The 24,194-nt window shown below is 51.9% G+C and overlaps 2 protein-coding genes across 2 annotated transcripts; one reads left to right on the top strand and one right to left on the bottom strand.

The window, feature by feature from the left end:
* The first annotated feature begins 1,206 nt into the window (after positions 1 to 1,206).
* FNDC8 (fibronectin type III domain containing 8) lies at positions 1,207 to 12,856 on the top strand. The gene is made up of 4 exons (XM_043903045.1): positions 1,207 to 1,477; positions 9,277 to 9,643; positions 11,649 to 11,885; positions 12,437 to 12,856. Exons 1-4 carry the CDS (start codon positions 1,269 to 1,271, stop codon positions 12,587 to 12,589), a joined length of 966 nt encoding a protein of 321 aa, XP_043758980.1. The 5' UTR covers positions 1,207 to 1,268; the 3' UTR covers positions 12,590 to 12,856.
* Positions 12,857 to 14,468: 1,612 nt separating this feature from the next.
* NLE1 (notchless homolog 1) lies at positions 14,469 to 23,066 on the bottom strand. Its single transcript, XM_043903036.1, has 13 exons — positions 22,988 to 23,066; positions 22,714 to 22,857; positions 21,020 to 21,237; positions 20,337 to 20,416; positions 19,421 to 19,497; positions 19,150 to 19,247; positions 18,640 to 18,832; positions 17,945 to 18,080; positions 17,732 to 17,778; positions 16,825 to 17,027; positions 15,189 to 15,348; positions 15,006 to 15,076; positions 14,469 to 14,810 (listed from the first exon to the last, which is right to left on the bottom strand). The coding sequence occupies exons 1-13, from the start codon at positions 23,015 to 23,017 to the stop codon at positions 14,798 to 14,800; spliced, it is 1,470 nt and encodes a 489-aa protein (XP_043758971.1). The 5' UTR covers positions 23,018 to 23,066; the 3' UTR covers positions 14,469 to 14,797.
* Between the last annotated feature and the right edge of the window lie 1,128 nt (positions 23,067 to 24,194).

Raw genomic sequence — 24,194 nt, 5'->3', positions numbered from 1 at the left:
AGCAAATCAAATAAATCAGATAATTACCGAGATTATGATGGCTGCTAAAAAGCAGCAGAGCACAAAGAGGGCATCTGCTTCTCTAGTTTGCAAATAAAAGAATTTTTACACATACGACGATAAAACCCCTGAGTGTATAGAACACACACACACGCGGATTTTAAGCGTCCTTGGCTGGACCTCATCCTCTGGAAGAAAGAAAACAACTTTACAAGGTTACCTCCGCACAGTCTAGTGAGGTGATGGTGGTGGTGGTTTGGTCGCTAAGTCGGGTCCGACTCTTGCGACCCCACGGACTTGCGAGCCCGCCAGGCTCTTCTGTCCATGGGATTCTCCAGGCCAGAACACTGGAGTGGGTTGCCATTTCCTTCTCCATCTAGTGAGGTAGGTGCTATGTTTATCCCTGTTTTACAGATGAGCGAACTGAGGCTCGGAGGTGAAATCATTTGCCAAAGGCTTCACAGCCTCTGAAGCTGTGGGCAGAGCTGGACTTAAGAGCTGACGAATCCCCACCCAGGTGCAAAGCCATCGCTCTTTTAACAGCTGCCGGCTTCCTCACCCCACAAAGCTGTGTGTGTGTTTTCCTCCCGGTGACATGGTTTCCTTGAGAACAGAAACAACCTCTGGCCCATTTCTGTATGCCTCTGCACCACCCACCATGTCTTCATACCTGAAGGCACTTGAAGTGGGGGTGGGACAGAATTTAGAATTCCAGCAGTAAAACCTGGGTATGTGGGTGCTCTGAACCCCATGAGCCATCCCAGCTTTCCCGGCTGTGCCCACACAGCTGGGCACGGGGTTTGCTGCCTCCCATGTCTGGATATGAAGTCTCAGAATTCCATCGGCGAGGTGTCCCACTCCCAGGGACCCAGTCCATCCAGTACTGCCTGCCTCCCTCCACGCCCAGGTACCACTGTTTCACCATCCACCTCCTCCTTCCCAGGGCAGATCGGAAGGGCACAGGTGGTGAGCATTTTGAGATCTTCAGAGAAAAGCAGGGCCGCTGTAACCACAGAGCTTTAGCCCAAGGGGCGTCGTCGACTATTCTGGGGCTCTGCGATCTCCTGGCGTTGGCCCTGGGCTGCAGCAGCCCCCAGTCAGGGGGGAGGGTAGCTCCTAATTGTTACACTCTGTGATAATTATGAAGTCAGCTCATCGCACCCCCATCCCACCGCAACTAAGGGTGTGTCTGCTGCCTGCAGTTTCTCTCTGCTTCCTGTCAGCTTGGTTGTCCTGCATGGTGCCGGCTGCGGTCCCAAACAAACTCGATGGCATCACAGACATTCTACAAAGTGGGAGATGGGGAGGAGGCCCTGCTGAAGAAGGAAACCCTCAATGTCTTGAATGCACTCAATCAAATGTCGAAGCCCTTTCCAAACCCCAAGTCAATGAACAGGACCGTCACGACCAAAGGCCTCCCGCTTTCCTCAAGGGGCAGTTTGGTGAACTTCTTAGAGGAGGATGCCATCAATCTACCGTAAGACCTGAGTCTGGTCCTTTTCTGTTTTCTAAGGCCAGAGCTGGGTGGGCGGAGGAGCGGGGGCAAGGAAGAGGGTGTTGAAGAGGCGCCACTTCCTTGACTTATCACAGTCGAGACTCCCAGGGAAAAGCACGTAAGCAGGTTGCCTATGGATTCCTGACCCCAAATCAATTCTTGGAGGCATGCCGGCCTCCAGCTCCGGGAGACCTTCTGGGATTAGCTGGAGATGGGTTGGCAGTGCTCGTCATCCTGTTTGGTCCTCACCATGAAGCCCCCTCTCCTCTCCCCATGATTCCTTTGCTCATCCTCCCTATTGTGCGTTTACCTGCCTGGTTATGTCCTCCCCCCAGCCCCCAGAAACCTGCCTGCCTTCAGACTGAGGTCTGTGTTCCTCCTCAGTGATCACAGGTTTCCTTCACTTCATTTCACAAAACTCTTTGGGCACCTACAAGGTACCTGGTCCAAGGTTAAGTTCTGGGAATGCAGAGCTGGAATGCAGTCTCTACCTTTAAGGGGTTCCCAGCCTGGGGTGTGTGTGTGTGTGTGTGTGGTGGTTGGGCATGGGGGGCTGTCAGACAAGAATTGAGACTGTTACAGCATGGTCTGGGCTATGACGGGACAACTGGAGGAAACAGAGGGAATTCAGTATAGTTTGGGAGGGGGTGAAGTTAAGGGAGGCTTCGTGGAGGAGGTGACTCTCAGAGGAAGGGAAGGAGTTAGCCAGTGGAGGGACAGAGGAGTGGGTTGACATGGGCTGAGGGAACTGTCTGTCGGGAAGTTTCACGGGTATGTGACCTGTGCAGTTAAACACAGCCCGACACTTGGAAGGACCCTGTTTAGTTTAATGCTTGGATGTTACTGTTTTGAAGGTCTTAATAATTTCTGAAGAAGGGACCCCACAAGTTATGTAGCTGGTCCTGATGACGTGAAAGGGGCTGCAGTGGTCACTCCCTTAGGTACCTGTCAGTAAGCAGGTATGGCTAAAGTGGCGGGGGCAGGTAGGAAACTTCCTGGTATGGGGAGAAAGTCTTAGACTGGGAACCAAGTTTCAATCCAGATTCTACCACTTAGATATATGACCATAGACAAGTTCATTAAGATCAGCGACCCTTGGTCCCCCATATGTAAAGCGAGACCAGCCCCATCCAGCAGGGCTGCCGTGAAGATCACGAGGAGTTGTTGTCCAGCATATAGCCCAGTGTCTGGCTGCCCCTTCAGCACTGGTGTTTCCAACAAGTAAATCTTCAATAGAGATTCCTTGGGGCTTCCCGGGTGTTCCAGCAGCTAAGACTCCATCCTCCCAATGCAGAGGGGCTCAGGTGTGATCCCTGGTTAGGAAACTAGATTCCCACATGCCACAATAAGAGTCTGCAAGGTGCAATTAAAGATCCCACGTGCTGCAACTAAGACCTGGTGCTGCCAAATAAATACTTTTTTAAAAAAAATAATAAAAAAGTAAAATAGAGATTCCTAAGGACAGTTTATGGACTTCCCAAGTGGCGCCAGGGGTAAAGGGCCCACTTGCTAATGCAGAAGACATAAAAGACTCGTGTTCAGTCTCTGGGTCGGGAAGATCCCCTGGAGAAGGACATGGCAACCCACTCCGGTATTCTTGACCAGAGAATCCTATGGAGAGAGGAGCCTGGCGGGCTACAGTCCTTAGAGTCACAAAGAGGCGGACACGAGTGAGGCAACTTAGCACATAATATAGGACAATCTATAGCGTAACTGACATCCATACCCAGACTCTTCGGCCTACAAAGGGCCTTGGAGGGAGAATCACCTATTCCAAGTGTCCACCAAGGGCTAGCATAGGAGGTTTGGGTTGATCAGAATTTCGCAGGAGGAGGTTGATGGGGCTGGGGCTCAGGGTGGAAAACTTTGGCCTCAATCAATCAACCTCGAAGCTGGAGGCTGGCCTGGTGTGAGGGGTCTAGGGGTATGTGTGGGTCACTGGATCTGGCTAGAGCAGCCGGGGGAGGTGGGGAAGGAAGCAGGGGAGGGGAGCCAGAAAACAGGGGCAGACAGGAGCTGTGTAACATGGGGCCCGGGAGATCCGGCTTCTGTTCCAGCTCTGCCATCTACTACCAAGGTGACCTCCGTCAAGGTGCTTGGTGTCCATAGGCCCTATGGCTGCTTTCTCTAGACAGGGCTCTTCCCACTGAGGGCTGTGACCGATGAATGTGTCAGGAACTCATCCTAGTTGATGGAGACTAGTATTATAAAAATGAACTAAATAGAATTTAAATTCCAGAGAACATCACACACAGAGTAAGTACTGGTTTGTGAAACCAGTTAGTACTGGATTGTGAAACATTTTAGTTATATGTGTGTGTGTGTGTGTGTATGCATATACTGGGGTTTCCCAGGTGGCGCTAGTGGTAAAGAACCCGCCTGCCAATGCAGAAGACATAAGAGACTCAGGTTCAATCTCTGGGTCAGGAAGATCCCCTGGAGGGGGCATGGTGATCCAATCCAGTATTCTTGCCTAGAGAATCCCATGGACAGAGGATCCTGGCAGGCTACAGTCCATGGGGTCACAGGCATGCGTGTACTAGCTTGTTAAGAAATATATATTTCTTACTTTCAGTTCAGTTCAGTTCTGTTGCTCAGTCGTGTCTGACTCTTTGCAACCCTGTGGACTGCAGCATGCCAGGCCTCCCTGTCCATCACCAACTCCTGGAGTTTCCTCAAACTCATGTCCATAGAGTCAGTGATGCCATTCAACCATCTCATCCTCTGTTGTCCCCTTCTCTTCCTACCCTCAATCTTTCCCAGCATCAGGGTCTTTTCAAATGAGTCAGCTCTTTGCATCAGGTGGCCAAAGTATTGGAGTTTTCAGCTTCAACATCAGTCCTTCCAGTGAACACTCAGGACTGATCTCCTTTAGGATGGACTGGTTGGATCTCCTTGCTGTCCAAGCGACTCTCAAGAGTCTTCTCCAACACCACAGTTCAAAAGCATCAATTCTTCAGTGCTCAGCTTTCTTTACAGTCCAACTCTCACATCCATACATGACCACTGGAAAAATCATAGCCTTGACTAGATGGACCTTTGTTGGCAAAGTAATGTCTCTGATTTTTAATATGCTGTCTAGGTTGGTCGTAACTTTCCTTCTAAGGAGTAAGTGTCTTTTAATTTCATGGCTGCAATCACCATCTGCAGTGATTTTGAAGCCCAAAAAATAGTCAGCCACTGTTTCCACTGTTTCCCCATCTATTTGCCATGAAGTGATGGGACCAAATGCCATAATCTTAGTTTTCTGAATGTTGAGCTTTAAGCAAAATTTTTCACTCTCCTCTTTCACTTTCATCAAGAGGCTTTTTAGTTCCTCTTCACTTTCTGCCATAAGGGTGGTGTCATCTGCATATCTGAGGTTATTGATATTTCTCCCAGCAATCTTGATTCCAGCTTGTGCTTCCTCCAGCCCAGCGTTTCTCATGATGTACTCTGCATAGAAGTTAAATAAGCAGGGTGACAATATACAGCCTTGACATACTCCTTTCCCTATTTGGAACCAGTCAGTTGTTCCATGTCCAGTTCTAACTGTTGCTTCCTGACCTGCGTACAGATTTCTCAAGAGGCAGGTCAGGTGGTCTGACATTTCCCATCTCTTGAAGAATTTTCCACAGTTTGTTGTGATCCACACAGTCAAAGGCTTTGGCATAGTCAATAAAACAGAAATAGATGTTTTTCTGGAACTCTACTGCTTTTTTGATGATTCAGTGGATGTTGGCAATTTGATCTCTGGTTCTTCTGCCTTTTCTAAAACCAGCTTGAACTTATGGAAGCTCACGGTTCACGTATTGCTGAAGCCTGGCTTGGAGAATTTTGAGGATTACTTTGCTAGCTTGTGAGATGAGTGAAATCGTGTGGTAGTCTGAGCATTGTTTGGCATTGCCTTTGTTTGGAATTGGAATGAAAACTAACCTTTTCCAGTCCCTGGGCCACTGCTGAGTTTTCCAAATTTGCTGGCATATTGAGTGCAGCACTTTCACGGCATCATCTTTCAGGATTTGAAATAGCTCAACTGGAATTCCATCACCTCCACTAGCTTTGTTCATAGTGATGCTTCCTAAGGCCCATTTGACTTAACGTTCCAGGATGTCTGGCTCTAGGTGAGTGATCACACCATCGTGATTATCTGGGTCATGAAGATCTTTTTTGTATAGTTCTTCTGTGTATTCTTGCCACCTCTTCTTAATATCTTCTGCTTCTGTTAGGTCCATACCATTTCCGTCCTTTATTGAGCCCATCTTTGCATGAAATGTTCCCTTGTATCTCTAATTTTCTTGAAGAGATCTCTAGTCTTTGCCATTCTATTGTTTTCCTCTATTTCTTTGCACTGATCACTGAGGAAGGCTTTCTCATCTCTCCTTGGTATTCTTTGGAACTCTGCATTCAAATGGGTATCTTTCCTTTTCTCCTTTGCCTTTCACTTGTCTTCTTTTCTTTTCTTTTTTTTTTTTTCACTTCTCTTCTTTTCATAGCTATTTGTAAGGCCTCTTCAGACAGCCATTTTGCTTTTTTGCATTTTTTTTTTCCTTGGGAATGGTCTTGTTCCCTGTCTCTTGTACAATGTCATGAACCTCCATCCATAATTCACCAGGCATTCTGTCTATCAGATCTAGTCCCTTAAAACTGTTTCTCACTTCCACTGTATAATCATAAGGGATTTGATTTAGGTCATATCTGAATAGTCTAGTGGTTTTCCCTACTTTCTTCAATTTAAGTCTGAATTTGGCAATAAGGAGTTCATGATCTGAGCCACAGTCAGCTCCCGGTCTTGTTTTTGCTGACTGTATAGAGCTTCTCCATCTTTGGCTGCAAAGAGTATAACCAGATGGTGTTGACCATCTGGTGATGTCCATGTGTAGAGTCTTCTCTTGTGTTGTTGGAAGAGTGTGTTTGCTATGACCAGTGCATTGTCTTGGCAGAACTCTATTAGCTTTTGCCCTGCTTCATTCTGTACTCCACGGCCAAATTTGCCTGTTACTCCAGGTGTTTCTTGACTTTCTACTTTTGCATTCCAGTCCCCTATGATGAAAAGGACATCTTTTTTGGGTGTTAGTTCTAGCAGGTCTTGTAGGTCTTCATAGAACCGTTCAACTTCAGCTTCTTCAGCATTACTGGTCAGCGGATAGACTTGGATTACCGTGATATTGAATGGTCTGCCTTGGAGACGAACAGAGATCATTCTGTCGTTTTTGAGATTGCATCCAAGTACTGCATTTCGGACTCTTTTGTTGACTATGATGGCCACTCCATTTCTTCTAAGGGGTTCCTGCCCACAGTAGTAGATATAATGGTCATCTGAGTTAAATTCACCCATTCCAGTCCATTTAGTTCGCTGTTTCCTAAAGTGTTGACGTTCACTCGCCATCTCCTGTTTGATCACTTCCAATTTGTCTTGATTCATGGACCTAACATTCCAGGTTCTTATGCAATATTGCTCTTTACAGCATCGGACTTTACTTCCATCACCTGTCACATCCACAGCTGGGTGTTGTTTTTGCTTTGGCTCCATCTCTTCATTCTTTCTGGAGTTGTTTCTCCACTGATCTGCAGTAGCATATTGGGCACATACTGACCTGGGGAGTTCATCTTTCAGTATCCTATCTTTTTGTCTTTTCATAGTGTTCATGGGGTTCTCAAGGCAGGAATACTGAAGTGGTTTGCCATTTCCTTCTCCAGTGGACCACATTTTGTCAGAACTCTCCACCATGACCCATCCATCTTGGGTGGCCCTACATGGCATGGCTCATAGTTTCATTGAGTTAGACAAGGCTGTGGTCTATGTGGTTAGATTGGTTTGTTTTCTGTGATAGTGGTTTTCAGTCTGTCTGCCCTCTGATGGAGAAGGATAAGAGGCTTATGAAAGCTTCCTGATGGGATAGACTGACTGAGGGGGATACTGGGTCTTGTTCCGATGGGCAGGGCCATGTTCAGTAAATCTTTAATCCAATTTTCTGTTGATGGGGGGAGCTGTGTTCCCTCCTTATTTTAGCTCAAGGTTAAAAAAAGAAAATTTGAAAGTTAAATTTTTTGGATCCTGTACTTCATCAGCAAAAAATTTAAAGAGTGGGAAAACATGGGCAAGGTTTTTCTTTGTAACAGCCAAGAATTGGTAATGATAACAAATATCTGTGTAACAGAACACCATACAACAGTTAAAATGACTGAACCAGAGCAGATTAATCTAAAAAATACAATGTTGTAAGTAAGAAAACAGCAAACTGCAAATGAATATGTACTGAATGATACTATTTATTTATATAAAGTTTAAATTATGCAAAATAGTAACATACATATCTAACAAACCTATAAAAACACATGGGGAGTAATAAACACAAAATTTTAAATTTACTGCTCCGGCTGCCTCTGAGGGAGAGCATCAGGAGAGCGGTAGGGGAGCAGAACACAAGGGGCTTTAGCGACACTGACACAGCTTTAGTTCTGAGTTGGATAGAAGCTAAATGGAAGCTTAATATAATACGATCATTTTTTCCAGTTTTATTGAGACACAATTGACATTTAACGTTGCATTAAAGTATGCAACATGATTTGATAATTGTATGTATTGTGAAATCATTACCCCAATAAGCTTAGTTAACATCCATCACCACACAGTTACAAATTTGTGTGTGTGAGATGAGAGCTTTTAAGACCTAATCTCTTAGGAACTTTCAAATATACAATATTGTTAATTATAGCTACCACTTTGTACATTGGTGTGGTGGTGGTTTAGTCACTACGTTCATGTCACTTTGTACATTACCTCCCCATGAACATATTATCCTTGATATCTTGAATGAGTCTGAAATATTTCACAATTAAAAAAAAACATTAGAGGACTTCCCTGGTGGCTTAGTGGTAAAGAATCCGCCTCCCACTGCAGGAGACATGGGTTCAGTCCCTGGCCCTGGAAGATCCCACATGGCATGGAGCAGCTAGGCCCGGGCATCACAGTTAATGAGCCTGTGCTCCAGAGCCTAGGAGCTGCAACTACTGAAGCCCGCACGCCCTAGAGCCCATGCTCCACAACAAGAGAAGCCGCCGCAGTGAGGAGCCGAGCACCGCAACTAGAGAGTAGCCCTGCTCCCTGCAGCCACAGAAAGCCCGTGCGGCAATGAAGACCCAACACAGCCAAAAACACATAAATAAACAAATAGTTTTTAAAAATAAAAAAATTAGAATGGAAGAAAAGTTTTGAGCATTCACCCCAATAAATGTATATTTATCTGTGCCGTTAATCTTACATGCTGTGTATTAAGACATATTGGTAACTGTCATAAAAATTAAGTAAATAAATGTAGTAATTACATATTAAACAACAGTAAATAAATATTTAGTAAAACTTATTATTTTTCTTTTAGATACTTTTAGATATTTTTCCATATCCCAGTAGATCGTTATGGTCATTCCCTGGGGTGTTTGCACCCTACCTTGGAGGAAGGACTTGGAGCTTTAGTGGTGTTTCTAAAAATGTTGGTTCTCAGAACACTTGCATCAGAATCATCTGAGGATGTTATGAGAGATGCTTTAGCAGCTTCCCCAGTGCCATCCCAGCTGGGGACCAGGGACCAGGAGTGTGCATTTTCCACTTACTAGTGTCCCGGTGAGTCCACTAGTAAGTGCATTTTCCACTGCTGCAGAGCAAGAATGTTCTGAGTGGCTCAAAAGCAGTTGAGGGCGTTGGTAAGTCCTGCCCAAGGCCTGCCTGCCCCTGGGAGCTTCCAGGCGGCAGGGGCTGGGGCAGCTGCCTCCATCTGTCTCCCCCTCCCCTCTCCCTCCAGGAAGCACATGCCAGTGGAGGATTCCGAATGCAGCTCCGATGACACCAGCATCTCCCCCATGTCATCTACCTTGTTGAATCCCATCAAGCTGGCCGTGACCCAGCCCAACAGCAGCTTCTTTGCGGGCATGCTGGAGGGCGAGCTGAACAAACTCAGCCTCTCCTCGATAGCCAAGGGCACAGAGAAGGGGCACCTGGCCCTCTGCCCCCAGTCTAAGTCCAAGATGGCCCCTGGGGGCCTGCTGGACCTCGACAACCCTGAGGTGGACACAGACACGTCCTCGACGCCCTCAGAGTCCTCTGTGGTCTTGGATGTGCCGGAGGCGCCCTTCATCTGTGAACACACGGTCAGCGACTCCACAGCTGTGGTGCGTTCCCCCCATGTGCATCTGGCAAACGCTTGATGCCCCCACCCCCACCCCCACATGCCCGGCATGGAGCTGAGCTCACTGGGGAGCGTGTGGATACCTACTGCCTGCATCCTGACCTCTAGTGCATGGGTTAGGAGAGAGGGCGTGCCTGCAAAGAACTCCAGCGCAAGCTAGAGAAGGTTCAATGCTGTAGGAAAAGTTCAGACCAAGTGCCGCTGGGGATTCCGAGGGAAAGAAACGTTACTTCCAGCTGCAGGAGTAAGCTTTGGTGGTGGTCAGTGACATTTGAGCTGGGACACAGAGGTCGGACTTAGACATCTAGAGATGAGGAAAGGCATTCTGTGTGGGGCTGACACTAACTAGCAAAGGCTCGCATGTGGGAGGAAACATCCACGTCCTCATTCAGGGTTGCTCACACTTTCCATCACCTGCAGATCTGATCCTCATGTTACCAACAAGATTCCTCGTTCCTCGAGGTTCTGACTCAGTAGGTCTGGGGTGGGGCCTGAGACTGCATTGCTAACACATTCCCAGGTGGTGCTGATGGCCCACAGACCACATGCTGAGTAGCATTGTTCTGGATACAGGAAAGGAACAGCAGGAGGGGGTCATTTTCCAGAGGTCCTGTAATGTTAGGCTACTGTATGGAATTTTTCAGTAAGCAAAGAGGACCAGCTCTATGCAACATTTTGTATCAGGTGAGAGATGCAATATCAGTTACATATTGGAAAATACCATCTGGTGGCTCAGACAGTAGAGCGATGCAGGAGGCCTGGGTTCGATCCCTGAGTTGGGAAGATCCCCTGGAGAAGGAAATGGCAACCCACTCCAGTACTCTTGCCTGGAAAATCCCATGGATGGAGGAGCCTGGTAGGCTACAGTCCATGGGGTCACCAAGAGTCGGACACGACTGAGTGACTTCACTTACTTTGGAAGATAAATCTGGAAGGACCATTGTTGGATAGGCCAGCGCAGTGTTTCTCAAAGTGTAGTCCTCAGACCACCAGTAGCATCTGCATCATATGGCAACTTGTTAGAAATTTTAATCCTTGCTTTCCCCACCTTCCTGATTGGGCCTGCTGAATCAGAAGCTGGGTGCAGGGGCCAGCAGTCCTTGTTTTAACAAGTCCTCTGGGGTATTCTGATGCATACCAAAGTTTGAGAACCACTGGCCTAGATGGAGGAGAAACTGGAAATGGGAGACAAGGCAAGTGACAGCAGGGCCAGGAATCTGCAGTGTTAGAAAAACCCTCTGCAATCCTTAGTCTGGCTTGGCAACCAGGGCTGCAGTACAAAGTGCATGGACTCAGGAGCAATTGGTCTGAACCTTGACTCTGGCACTTAATTGTTGTGTGGCCATGGGCCGGACCAGAGAAGGCAATGGTACCCCACTCCAGTACTCTTGCCTGGAAAATCCCATGGACTGAGGAGCCTCGTAGGCTGCAGTCCATGGGGTCTCGAAGAATCGGACACGACTGAGCGACTTCACTTTCACTTTTCACTTTCATGAATTGGAGAAGGAAATGGCAACCCACTCCAGTGTTCTTGCCTGGAGAATCCCAGGGACAGAGGAGCCTGGTGGGCTGCCGTCTATGGGGTCGCACAGAGTCGGACACGACTGAAGTGTCTTAGCAGCAGCAGCAGCAGCATGGGCCAGACACCTGCTCTCTCTGAACTTGTAACCCCATCTGCAATGAGTGAGGTGGATGAGATGATTGCTAAGGTCCCTTTCAACGGACACACAGTCTATAGAATATGGAGTTGAGGGTATACACTGAGGTGGGTGCGGCTGCCCAGGGAGAATGTATCAAGCTTTGGGCTGGTGGGGCCCCATCTAACGTGGGGTGTGCCTACCACCCTCGGACACACCTGCCTCCGCTCCAGCAGGAGCAGGGAAGGGAATGGGATCTTCTGACCCACATTGCAGAGGGACTGGTGGGGTGGTAAGGGGAGGCCAGGCCAGACCAGGTCTGAGGAAGCCTTGGGGGTTCTCTCCCCCTAGATTTCCTGGACCTACGCCCCTGGCAAGCAGCAGGTCAGTTTCTACCAGGTCCTGTTACAGGAGGTGGTCAGGAAAAACAGCGGTGAGATGCCCAAGGCAAAGAACCGCCCCTGGATCTTCAATAAAATCCTGGGCACCACCGTCAAGCTGATGGAGCTGAAGCCGAACACAAGTTACTGCCTCACCGTCCGCGCAGCCAACACCGCGGGGGTGGGGACGTGGTGCAAACCCTACAAAGTGAGCCCTGCGAGGATAGGGGCCCGAGGGTCGGGGGGAGGGGTCTGGACAGAGTCCTAGAGGTTGGGAACACCCCTGTACCCCAGGACCTCTCCTCCTGCTGGCTTTCCCTCTCCCTGGGCAGAGAAGCCTCAATTCTAGGCTGCTCTCCCTGGGGGAGGGTTAAGGAGTAAGTCACTTTGGGGCCCCCTGGAAACTGACCTGTTCATTCATCCCTAATGTGTGTCTCTCAAAGCCAGTGGCTTCTGGGTTCTTCAACTTAGTTATCAATGGTTGTGAGTGGGTTGGGAAGTCAAGAGCACTGAGGGAAAAAGAGAGGGAAGAGGCTAACGGGCGACAAAGCAGGAAAGAGCCTGGGGGTGGCAGGGCAGGCCCGAGGAGACCCTGCTGAGCTTGGAAACAGCACACAACCAGGGAGAAACATGTCAGTGAATACGCTGGTAGGGCCCTCGGAGACCCCACTTCACAGACAGACGAGGGGGGGCCATGTTGGAGCGGTGAGGTCAAGGTCAGCTCTGCCAATGAGTTCTGAGGACTTTTGTTTCTTTCAGTTTGCAACCGTGGCCACTGACGTGAACAGCTTCCCCGAGAACAACCCCATCCAGATTACCGTGCAGCGCAAGGAGCCCCAGCGGAAGACCGTGTCCCTCGGGCTGGAGGACATGCGCAGGCTCGAAGATCTGGAACACCTCTTTCCTTACTAAGGGGGAGGGTCCCAGGAAGCCCCTCACCCACCTTCAGCTTCGGCCCAGGGCCCTCAGCAGTCAGAACCACGAGATGCTCCACCAGCCGAGTCAGGGAACCAAAGACCACCCTGCTGGTCCCGGGCCTGGGGCCGAGGTTAGAGGGGAGCTCCGCTCACCCAGAGCCTCTGCAGGCCAGGCCAGATCAGCCTCCACTGCCCGTAGCTGCTAGGCCTCCTCCCCCAGATCTGGGCTGGTCCAGGTCCCTCATTAAAACCTGCAGGTCACCCGGCACCCTGAGATTCTGCTTCATGCCACTGATGGCCTCAGCTGGGCCACAGACAACCCACCCTCCTGGCTTCTGCCGGGACCGAGTCCAGGTGGGTCGGGGGGACACGGGGCCATAAGATGCCATCGCCCTTTCCCAGTGGGAGAAAGAAATGGTCCCCAAAGACTACAGCACTCACCAGGAAAAAGTGATGCTGGACAGAGGTAGTGACAGCCTGCACACTGCCAGCCCAACTCAAGCTCAGGGGGACATGGGGCAAAGTGCCCGAGCTCTGAGCGAAGGGTTTAATCCCTTCTGTTTCACGTCGGCTCTTCCTGGATGTGACGGCTCAGACAAACCATTTACGCTGCTGGGACTCAACTTCCTCATCAAAAATACGGGGATGTGGGACTTCCCTGGCGGTCCAGCGGTTGAGACACCGCACTTCCAATGCAAGGTGTGAGGGTTCAATCCCTGGTCGGGGAAACTAGATCCCACATGCTGTGTGCCGTGGCCAAAAAAAAGGTGGGGGGGGGAGGGGGCCCGGGGCGGCGATAGCACAGCAACCTGCTTTATTTGGCTCTAGCCAGCATTTCCCAAGCTGTTGATGATAGAATTCCCCTCCTCTCCTGTGTGAATTACATCCATCAAGTGTCCAAAGAATACTGAGGAAGGCTAGAAACCTATTTGGTTCTTTGATTCTTCACATCTGTATCCCCCCTGGGGGCATGGCATGGCCCTTCCAGGCATGGCTGCAGGGTCGCTGGGAGGCTCAAGGGAGAGCTCAGCAGCAGAGAGCCTGGCACAGAGCGGGCCCTCAGAGCCCGTCGCCTCTCTTCACCCCTCACACAGTCTCACTGCAGAGACCAGGCAGGCAGAAGCCGAGAACCAGAGCCAAGCAAGGTGCAAAATCGTAGCACAGATGTGGGTGGGGGAGGGTGAGGAGGGCCAAGAAGTCAAAAAAGGCTGTGGCCCCGAGTGCTCCGTACAAGGATGGCTGGAATTCAACCCGGGTAGAGGCACCTGGCCCTGGAAGAGGAGTGACCAAGACCTTGGTCCAAGGTCTGAGCACGTCCTGGTGGGGGTTCCCTTCACTCTGTGAGTCTTTGGGGGGCAGAGAGCCACCCTCCCCATCACACCATCCATCCCCACTTCTGCCCGAGCCTGCACCACCGCACGGCCCATTAGGGGGAGCCCTCGGGGACTGCCTCTCTGTACCCTGAGAGCCCAGTGACACTGGATGAGGTCAGCGAAAGCACCCCAGAGCAGCAGGGCTGGCACAAGTCCCTGTGATGGTCAAAGCGTCCCCTCTGTGCGCTGTCCAGACCAGGAAGTAGCCTTGAGCTAGTGTGACAAGTGCATTTCTAACTGGGCTGAATTCTAGTTCATGCAAACAGCTACACGCGGCTGGTGCCACCAGAAGGGACAACACAGCCTTGACAGCCTCCTCTGGCTACTAAGAGACGGGCCTCAGCGGGTCGCCCCAGCCTCTCCCTCGTAGGCACGGTGGCGAGAAAGGAAGGGCCGCTTCCTGCTCAGCATGGTACTGGTGTAGCCCAGAGGGAGGGGCTGCATGAACTGACCCAGCATAGACCCCTGGGCATCGAGGACAGGAATCGTAACCCAAACACACAAAATATAAGTTATTTATTTGGTCACAGAATCCAGGGCCTGACCCTGAAGAGACGGCATTTAGAAAAGGCAGCAGCTGGTCATCGCCCAGCCTCCCGCCACCCCTGCTCACACCAGCGAGGTACTGAGGATGGCCAAGGACTGGGTTCAGTGATGACCTCCTGCAACCTTCGACCTTCTGTTCTGCGGAGGGACCCCTGTGGGGTCTGAGCGAGGACAGCAGGCCACGCTCGTTCTCAAGGTCATCGCCCAGCCTGAGGCCTCCCGTCAAAGCAGGCAGCAGGTGGAGGCTGAGTCCAGGTGGGGATCCCGGAGACCTGGGGGGCTTCTCATCTCCTCCATCTGTGAACAAGGGCAGGGAATGGGATGGGGACCCCAGCTCGGCAAAGGGAGGCACCACACAGTCCCAGGAGCCCCCGATGGGGGAGAGCCTGGGCAGGTGGAGAGCCCGTGGAACTCTCCACCACGGGGGACGACCACGAGGGCGGGACAGCCGAGCACACCGGCCGCCACTGCACCCCCCACCCCCAAACTCACATCCGGAGGCACTTGTCCTTCCCACCACTGGCCACTCTCTGGCCATCGGGACTCCAATCGACAGCATATACCTAAACAGGGGAGGGGCACAGTGGTGCAGTGAGCAGGGTTGGGGGGCGGGGGGCAGGCTTCAGTCCACCCCCCCACCCGGCTCAGCCAACTGCCCACGAGGGTTGGCCGTACCTCATCTGCGTGGCCCGGCAGGTCCGTGGACAGCTTCTGGGCCTTCACGTCCCACACTTTCAGCGTGCTGTCACTGCTGCCGCTGACCAGGAGCCGGCTGTCGGCCGACCACGCGATCTGGTACACGGCAGCCACATGGCCACGCAGGGAGGCCAGGTACCTGGGCCGGGGGGAGGGCAATTAGGATGGACGTGAGATCTCGGAACACGTCTGAAGGGTCCTCGAGGCCCCCAGCAGTCGTTCTCAACTGTGGCTGCATGTCAGGGTTACCTGGGAACCTGTACAAAATCTCACTGCCTGGCCCCCGCCCTACAGTAATTTAATCTCTGCTGGTCATTGCGATTTTGTAGAACTGCTTCTAGGATGCTTCTTGCTGGGCCTCCACACTTGCTCAACTTTGCAAGCCTTGGACTCCAATGCCCCCATCTGCTTGGCCCGTCTGCACGACACCCCCCACTCTGCCCACCCCAGCAGGTGCCTGCTGACAGGTGACATGGAGGAACAGTGGGCCGGGCCACTGGGACCTGGTCGGGACAGACTGACTGTGTCTGCTGGTGCAAGTCGTTGGGCCTGAGACTGTTTCCTTGTCTTAGAAAGGAGCTGGGGACGTCCTTGGGGATCCAGTGGTTGAGAATCCGCCTTCTAATGCAGGTGACTCGGGTTTGATCCCTGGTGGGGGAACTAAGATCCCACATGCCACGGGGCAACTGAAGCCCACGTCTGCAACTAGAGAAGGCTGCATTCTGAAATGAAGACCCCCTCATGCTGCAACTAAGACCCAACCCAGCCAAGTAAATGAATTTAAAAAAGAAGGGAGCCGAACAGCCTATTTCACAGGGCTTTGGCGTGGAGATGCACAGAGACGGACGCGTGAGTCCCCCTTCGGCCTCAGGAGTGTTTCCCTGCTCCTTTCCCCACTCGCGCCTCAACTTCTCCTCCTATCGACCGCGAGGGCACTGTGCCTTGTCACACCACTGCTTCTCGGACCTGAAAGGTGACCTTAAGTGGCAGGTTCTGATCCCCAAGCTCTGGGCTGGGGCCCAGGGCTCTGCAATTCCATCAAGCTCCCAGGTAACGCACTGTCTGGTCTGTAGACTCCACTGCAAGGGCCAAATAACGACTAGACCACAAACCTACATTTTCCGCTGCATCCCTGGCCCTTGGCCAGCTTTCAGACCATTTTTCTCCCTAGGTGTACAATGAACTAGCCATTTTCAGTGCCCGCTTACTGAGGGTGCTGAACATACCACCTCACTTAATCCTTGTGATAAGGCTGAGAGGTAAGGGGTCTGCACACTCAGAAGAGGAAACAGAGGCTCAGAAAATCCAGGGACTCCCCTGCCTGCCAACGCAGGGGATGGGTTGTTGCTCCACAACAAGAGAAGCCACTGCAATGAGAAGCCCGCACGCCACAGTTAGAGAGTGGCCCCTGCTCACTGCAACTAGAGAAAGTCCGTGAGCAGAAACGAAGATCCAGCAGAGCCAAAAATAAAAACAAAATAAATAAAAAATTTTTAAAAAGAAAAGAAAAAAAAAATCCAACTGCTTGACAGAGCCACACAGCTAGAAAGCAGCAGAGCCGAGCTCCTTCCGGAGGGGGAGTGCCCCTCCTCCCGGGCCCACGCCCCCCACTCACTTGCCCGTCCTGCCGTCCCACAGCTTGATGGACTTGTCGAAGGAGGCGCTGGCGATGATTCGGGAGTCTGGGGAGTAGACCACCTGGTTGATGAGGGCCTGGTGCCCCGTCATCCGTGCCAGGGGCTTCTTGTCCTCTGCTGGGGACCACAGAAACAGGGTGAAGTCGTCTGAACCAGACACCAGCCTCTCTGGGCCCCGGCCCTGCGGAGACAGGAAAGCGCATATGGTCTCAGGGAGGAGACCCGACCTCAGAGGCAAACATACCACTGTCTGCTCAATCGTGGACTCTTAACACCAGAACTGCCAGGGAAGTCCCCACAGTGGCATCTTAAAAGGGGGAAGGATTTTATACGTGGGCTTATATATGTGTGCAGAGTGTACATACACATGTATGTGAAGTCTCAGAAAGGAGACACAAGACACTGGTAGCACTAGATGCTTCCAGGAGCCACAGAGATGAAAGGCTTTCCACCATCTACTTTTTTTGTGTTCTTTGAACCCTAGACTATCTGAATGTGTTACTGAAACTAAATGAAATTTAAAAAGAGAGAGGGACTTCTCTGGTGTCCAGTGATTAAGACTGCATGTTCCCAATGCAGGGAACATGGGTTCTATCCCTGGTTGGGGAACTACGAGCCTCAATTCTGAGGCCAAAATAAATCAATAAACAGAGGTACCTTAGAATTAGAAATAAAAAGATAAGCAAAAAAAAGAAAAAAAAAGAAAAGTGAAATAAAATGATCCCCAGCACACTAGAATTTTAGAATTGTAAAAGAAGAACTTTGGGGGAACAGTACATTCTGTACTGGGGCTAGAAGGGAGAGGGGCCTGAGCCTGTGCAGGGTTTGGGGTTTGGGGGACGAGGAGAAACAGCACATGGAGCTGGGGGTGCTGGGGACGCTCACCCGCACGAGGTTGTAGCGGCTCAGAGCCTTCTCCTTCAACTCCTGCACTGTGTCCAGGCACCAAAGGAAAGAAGGAACAAGGCTGATGAGAAAATTCAGCACAGACAGAAAGCACCCCGCACACCCGGCTGAGCTCGGCCCCTCGCACGTGAAGCCGGAGAGTCGGCTCCATCTCAACCAGCCCTTCCTCCCTGCCTCCTTCCGCTCACTCACAGGACCCTTGGAGGTCTTGGGCGTTCACTGAGGCCTCGGCGGGCTCAAAGGCCCCTGTGCGCAGGGCGTAGTCAGTGCTGAGGGCCATGGTGTTCACCCAGTGGCCGTGGCCTTGCAGAGTCCGGCACAGCACGCCCTAGGGTGGACGGAGACAGGTCAGACGCTCACAGAGCCCTCTGCGCCCCTGGGAATGCGAATGTCCAGGTCAGCCCCAGGAGACGGGGGGTGGCCCACAGGACTCAGAAGCAGGGCCCTCGTTTACTGTGATCCGAATCAAATCAAATCACTGTGATCTGAATCAAATCACCCATCAGCTCCTCATCGTGATCTGAATCAAATCTCAAACCCTCTAGGTTCAAGTCTCTCATTTGTGAAATGAAGGCATGGGCCTGGATCAATGTTTCTGAAAATAGGTTTCACAGAAGGGAAATGTCAAGAAAAAAGGGCTCTAGTCCAGTAAGATTGCGCTATAGCAGGTCTGATAAACCTAAATAGGCTTCCGACAGCAGGAAATTCCAGAGCCTGACCACGCTCAGGGGCCCTGGACCCTCCGCTATAACGCGGCACCGACCCCAGGACCCACTGTTCAAAAGCACCTCCCTGACCAGTTCCCGGAACAAGTTCAGGAAACACTGGTCCGACATCCCTGACCCGCGATTTGCCCAGGCTGGTTGCGGACCCCTCCTAGCTCTTACATCGTGAGCCCTCCAGACTTTGATAGTGCGGTCCTGGGAGGCCGAGTAGAGAAGCCCATCCCCTCCCCAGCGGAGACAGGTGACTGACTGCGTGTGTCCGGTGAGGATGCGCTCGCAGCGGCCCGCGGTCGTGTCCCAGACCCGCACGCTGCCGTCCTTGGAGCTGCTGGCCACGTAGCGGCACTCGGGGTTGCTGGGGAGGAAAAGCCGGGTCCTCACTTCTGACCGGGCAGTGCCTGTCTTCCCACGCTCCCTCCCGATGCCCAGCTCGAAGGCCGGGGATAACGTCTCGACGGCTTCCTGACCCCACCATCCGGGGACGCGTCAAGGTGGCTCTCAGGACCCGGGATGAGCGCCCTCCACCCCCACCCACGGGTGCAGGCGACCTTCCACGCTGTCACTGCCCCTCAGAGCCCCCACCGTCCCCTAAGGCTCCTCTGCACCGAGCAGGGGCGGGGTACAGCTCTGAACCCCGGCTCCTCATTCACCCCCGTTTTCAGTGTCACTTACGCGTGGAGCGGCTCCCAGCTCAGGGCTGTGACCCACTTGCTGTGGCCAGTGAGCGCCCGGCCGACTTGCTTCCCTGTGCTTGGGTCCCACAGGAGAATCTGCGGGACAGAAGCTCAGCAAATAACACTCCCCAACCTTCCGCTGGCCCCACCCAGGGCCCCCGCCCATCGCCCCCAGCCACACCTCCCCGAAGACCCCAGTACCTCATTCTGACCCATCTCCCAGGAAGGGACTCCAGGGTCCCCACCTAAATACTCCAACCATCATCTACCTGGCCATTCTTACAGCCTGAAGCCAGCTTCTTGCCGTCTGGGGACCAGGATATGCTAAGGACCCAATGTCTGTGTCCTAGAAAAGCAGGGAGGGGAGAAAGGGGGACCACACCTGTCTTTATCCCAAATGCTCAGCAATGCCTGGCACACTGCAGAAGGTGCTATTTGGCACATAGCTAGCTGCCAAATAAATGAACAATCAAACACCAATCGAAGGGAGGAGACTCCCGAGGCAAATGGCAAACCCTCCCCAAGTGCGAGAGCCATGCGCCTGCTGCACAGATTACACTGCCACTTTCTAATAGTTCCTCACATGCCACGTGAGATAAAATTCCTGCACGTGTCAGGCCTTACAATTCTCATGATAGCTCTAGAGTATGGAACAAAGCCAGAAGTACCACTCCCATTTTCCAGATGAGAAAACTGAAGCGTAGAAAGGAAGCAAGGCCCACACACAAGGTCACCTCGCTAGTGTGAGGATCCCAGGCCAGCAGCATCAGTACCACCCAGAACTTGAAATGCAAATTATCAGGCCACATCCCAAACAGGAGGAGACCAAAATTCTGGGGGTGGGACCCAGAAATCTGTATTAACAAGCCCTCTAGGTAATCCTGATGTATGTTCAAGTGTGAGGACTCCTGTGGCAGAGACTGGACTTAAGCCCAGTTGTCCTTGCTACCAGCCAGCCAGTCCCTGCCCACATCCTCACGCTGACTTTTGGGTCCAGTCTCTGCTTGTTTGTAAGTGGCTGGTGGGGCTCAAGGGTAAGGTCTCCACCTAGGAACTGACAACCACTAACTGGATGTGAAAAGGCTGGAATGTGCTCTGGGCCTCCCAGGAACTAAAGAGCTGAACGAATCACCTGCCTGCCACTGTATCAACACCTGCCCTGGGGGTAACTGCGTGCATACCGACCCTGGCATGTGAAGTGTGGCGTCTCAGTGCTGAGATCCCAGAAGCGAACTGTCGTGTCTCCGGAGCCACTGGCCAGGTACCTGGGGAAGAAGAGGGGCAGCCTGACCTCTGCACTGGGGACAAGGGGTTGGGCCCCACCCAAAACACTGTACATGTCCATTCCCGTGGCCTATTCAATTGTCTTCTGGAAACAGAATCAGGGAGTGGAAATTTCTCTCTCTTCTGAAAAGGAGAACCATAACACCCAGGCCATCTGGGAGAAGACTCTAGGAGGTAATTTCTCTCCTTGTCCTTCCTGAAAGGAATGGCCACAGCCATAACCAGTTAAAGCTTCTTATTATCCTCAGAGGATTGTGAGAAGCAAATAAACCCTGTTTCTCAGATGAACAACTGACTCAGAGAGGTTAAGTGACTTGCCCAGGTCACACAGCTAGGAAGGGGCAGAGGTGAGCTTGCAGCTCAGCTCTCCTGAGAGCAAGTCCAGGAAGGGCCCCTCCAAGGCAGGTATCCTTGGCCTTTGGGGACAAAATTCCACTGGACAAGTCCCTTACTTACACCCTGAGCCCAGAGCTTGGGTCAAGGAAAGGGAGCCAGAGGACCCACTAAGCATAACTTGGGGGTCCCCTCAGCCCAGCCAACAGCTGCACCCACACTCCCCTCCATGACTCTGCAGCTGTCCTTACTTTCCTGTGGGGCTGAAGGCCACGGAAATGACCGCCTCACTGTGACCCTCCAAGGAGCTGGTGCAGCGGGTCACAGCGCGAACCCTGAAGATAGCCTGTGGCTGGTAAATGATGTCCAAGACCTTCTCTGTCTCCACTGCCTGTGACTCCAGTGTCCTCCCCAGTGAGGAGACGATCTCGGCATCATGGACATAGAAAGCCAGTGGCAGGGGATCCTCCTGGAGGACAACAGCAAAGGGAAGCCCCCCATGAAATGACAGGCAGAGCAGCCTCCACTGGGGGACCCTCCCCTCCCCACCCTCTGCAAGCTGTGTGCAGGCAAAGCCTTCTTTTCAGCCACCCTGCTTGGGACACCCCCATTATTCCCCATTGAGCAAGACCTTTTGAGTCCTTCAAGAGCAACTCCAGAATATTTACAAATCACTTTAGAATCCTTTATCTTCATCTCACAACTACCCTGACAGATAGGCATTCATGCTGAAAAAACAGAGCAACTAAGTGCTTAGCCCAATGTCCTATGGCTAATGACTAATTCAGGTTCTTCAGACAGAAGTCCAGGGTTAGAACTAGTATATAGCATTTAAGGCATGTTCTAAACCACCACACCAGGCTCTATAATGTGTAAGAAGCATCCAAAAAGCCGACTGAAAATGCAGACTCTCTGCTTCACCCCTGGGTCTGGTGTAGTAGTGTAGGGTGGGGCCCAGGCATTTTTAGTATATGTGCTGCCGAAGCGAGCACTAGGTACTGCATTTTTAAGCAACTTCCCCCACCTCCAATGTTGTTGTTCAGTTGCTAAGTCCTGTCTGACTCTTTGGGCCCCCATGGACTGTAGCCCACCAGGCTCCTCTGTCCATGGAATTCTCCAAGCAAGAATACTGGAGTGAGTTGCCACCTCCTTTGCCAGGGGATCTTCCTGACCCAGGGATCGAACCCGTGTCTCCTGCATTGCAAGCCGATTCTTTACTTCTGAGCCACCAGAGAAGCCCACCTCCCATAGAGGGCAGCATTTTGATAAACACTAGCAGCTTAGAGGAAATCAGTCCTGAATATTCATTGGAAGGACTGACGTTGAAGCTGAAACTCCAACACTTTGGCCACCTGATGCGAATAACTGACTCATTTGAGAAGACCCTGATGCTGGCAAAGATTGAAAGCGGGAGGAGAAGGGGACGACAGAGCATTAGATGGTTGGATGGCATCACCGACTCAAAGGACATGAGTGTGAGTAAACTCCGGGAGTCGGTGATGGACAGGGAGGCCTGGCGTGCTGCGGTCCATGGGGTCGCAAAGAGTCGGACACGACTGAGCTGACTGAGCAGCCTAGGAGAGCAGAAGTTTTGAGTCTGACGTTTGAGTTCCAACTCCAAATCTACCACCTACGGCGCGGCATCTTACACACAATCGAATGATCGTAGGCAACAATGTAAAATGGGGAAGTTAATGACAACGGGGAGACAATGACGGGCTGCGACAAGGAATCACTGTGATGATGCGCCCAATGCGTTCAAAACGCGCCTTCTCTCCGCAGGTGGGCCCTGAAGGTGGGCGTGTAAATTGCTCCCTCTTCTCACATGTTCCGACCCTCCCCAAGGGTAGACCGCACGGCCGGGCTGCAGCACTGCGGAGGAGCGGTGGGGGCCCTGGTACCCAAGACCTCCGGCCTCCCGATCCCCCGCGTGCCCAACGCTCACCTGGGCCAGCAGAGCGTTGCACACGAGCTGCAGCTTGTCCGGGGTGATGTCCACGGGCACGTCGAACGGCGAGCCCAGCAGCTGCCCGCCCTCATCCTGGAACTGCACGAGCAGCCGCTGCACGTCGCGCGTCGCCGCCTCGTCCTGTGCGGACAAGCGCGGTAGGCGTCACTCCCGCGGCTCGGTTACCCGAGGGCCCCCACTCCCGACTCCCTCCGGCCTCGGGAAAGCAGGCGCGAGACCCCGGCCGCGGGCCCCTCCCGCACTCACGCACACCCGCCGCTGCCGCCGCGGCCGCCGCCATCCTGCGTCCCCACGTGGAGGAGGTAACTCCGGCGTGATGGAGCGCCGCTGCCGTGGTTCAGCGGCGCCGCAGCTCGCCGCATCGCCCCCTGGTGTCGCGGCGGGGAAGTGCCGTGCCCCGCCAGGCCTCCGGCATTGGGCGTGGGCTCACCTGGTACTCGCCTCCACACCCTACCCTTGGACTGGTGGCTGCCTCCGCGTTCTGGTCTCTCCCAGAGCCTTGCAGGATCAGTTCAGTTCAGTCACTCAGTCGTGTCCAACTCTGCGACCCCATGGACTGCAGCACGCCAGGCCTCCCTGTCCATCACCAACTCCCGGAATTTACCCAAACTCATGTCCATTGAGTCAGTGATTCCACCCAACCATCTCAAGCTCTTTCGTCCCCTTCTCCTCCTGCCCTCAATCTTTCCCAGCGTCAGGGTCTTTTCAAATGAGTCAGCTCTTCGTATCAGGTGGCCAAAGTATTGGAGTTTCAGCTTCAACATCAGTCCTTCCAAAGAACACCCAGGACTGATCTCCTTTAGGATGGACTGGTTGGATCTCCCTGCTGTCCAAGGGACTCTCAAGAGTCTTCTCCAACACCACAGTTCAAAAGCATCAATTCTGCGCTCAGCTTTCTTTACAGTCCAACTCTCACATCCATACATGACCACTGGAAAAACCATAGCTTTGACTAGATGGACCTTTGTTGGCAAAGTAATGTCTCTGATTTTTAATATGCTGTCTAGGTTGATCATAACTTTCCTTCCAAGGAGTAAGTGTCTTTTAATTTCATGGCTGCAATCACTATATGCAGTGATTTTGGAGCCCAAAAAATAAAGTCAGCCACTGTTCCCACTGTTTGCCAATCTATTTGCATGAAGTGATGGGACCAGATGCCATGATCTTTTCTGATTTTTTTCTGAGTTTTCTGAACGTTAAGCTTTAAGCAAAATTTTTCACTCTCCTCTTTCACTTTCATCAAGAGGCTTTTTAGTTCTTCTTCACTTTCTGCCATAAGGGTGGTGTCATCTGCATATCTGAGGTTATTGATATTTCTCCCAGCAATCTTGATTTCAGTTTGTGCTTCTTCCAGTTCAGTGTTTCTCATGATGTACTCTGCATAGAAGTTAAATAAGCAGGGTGACACTATACAGCCTTGACGTACTCCTTTTCCTATTTGGAACCAGTCTGTTGTT

The sequence above is a fragment of the Cervus elaphus genome, chromosome 5 (assembly GCF_910594005.1).
Source record: "Cervus elaphus chromosome 5, mCerEla1.1, whole genome shotgun sequence".
In the NCBI taxonomy this organism is placed as follows: Eukaryota; Metazoa; Chordata; class Mammalia; order Artiodactyla; family Cervidae; genus Cervus; species Cervus elaphus.
This window is presented reverse-complemented; position numbering and strand designations above follow the sequence as displayed.

Coding starts and splice junctions, on each gene's coding strand:
- FNDC8 (XM_043903045.1), top strand. CDS start 1,269: ATGGCATCACAGACATTCTACAAAGTGGGAGATGGGGAGGAGGCCCTG. Junction 1,478..9,276: donor GAGGATGCCATCAATCTACC/GTAAGACCTGAG, acceptor CTCTCCCTCCAG/GAAGCACATGCCAGTGGAGG. Junction 11,886..12,436: donor CGTGGTGCAAACCCTACAAA/GTGAGCCCTGCG, acceptor TGTTTCTTTCAG/TTTGCAACCGTGGCCACTGA.
- NLE1 (XM_043903036.1), bottom strand. CDS start 23,017: ATGGCGGCGGCCGCGGCGGCAGCGGCGGGT. Junction 21,238..22,713: donor GCAACGCTCTGCTGGCCCAG/GTGAGCGTTGGG, acceptor GTTGTCCTCCAG/GAGGATCCCCTGCCACTGGC. Junction 15,077..15,188: donor TGCCGGGCCACGCAGATGAG/GTACGGCCAACC, acceptor TCCCCTGTTTAG/GTATATGCTGTCGATTGGAG.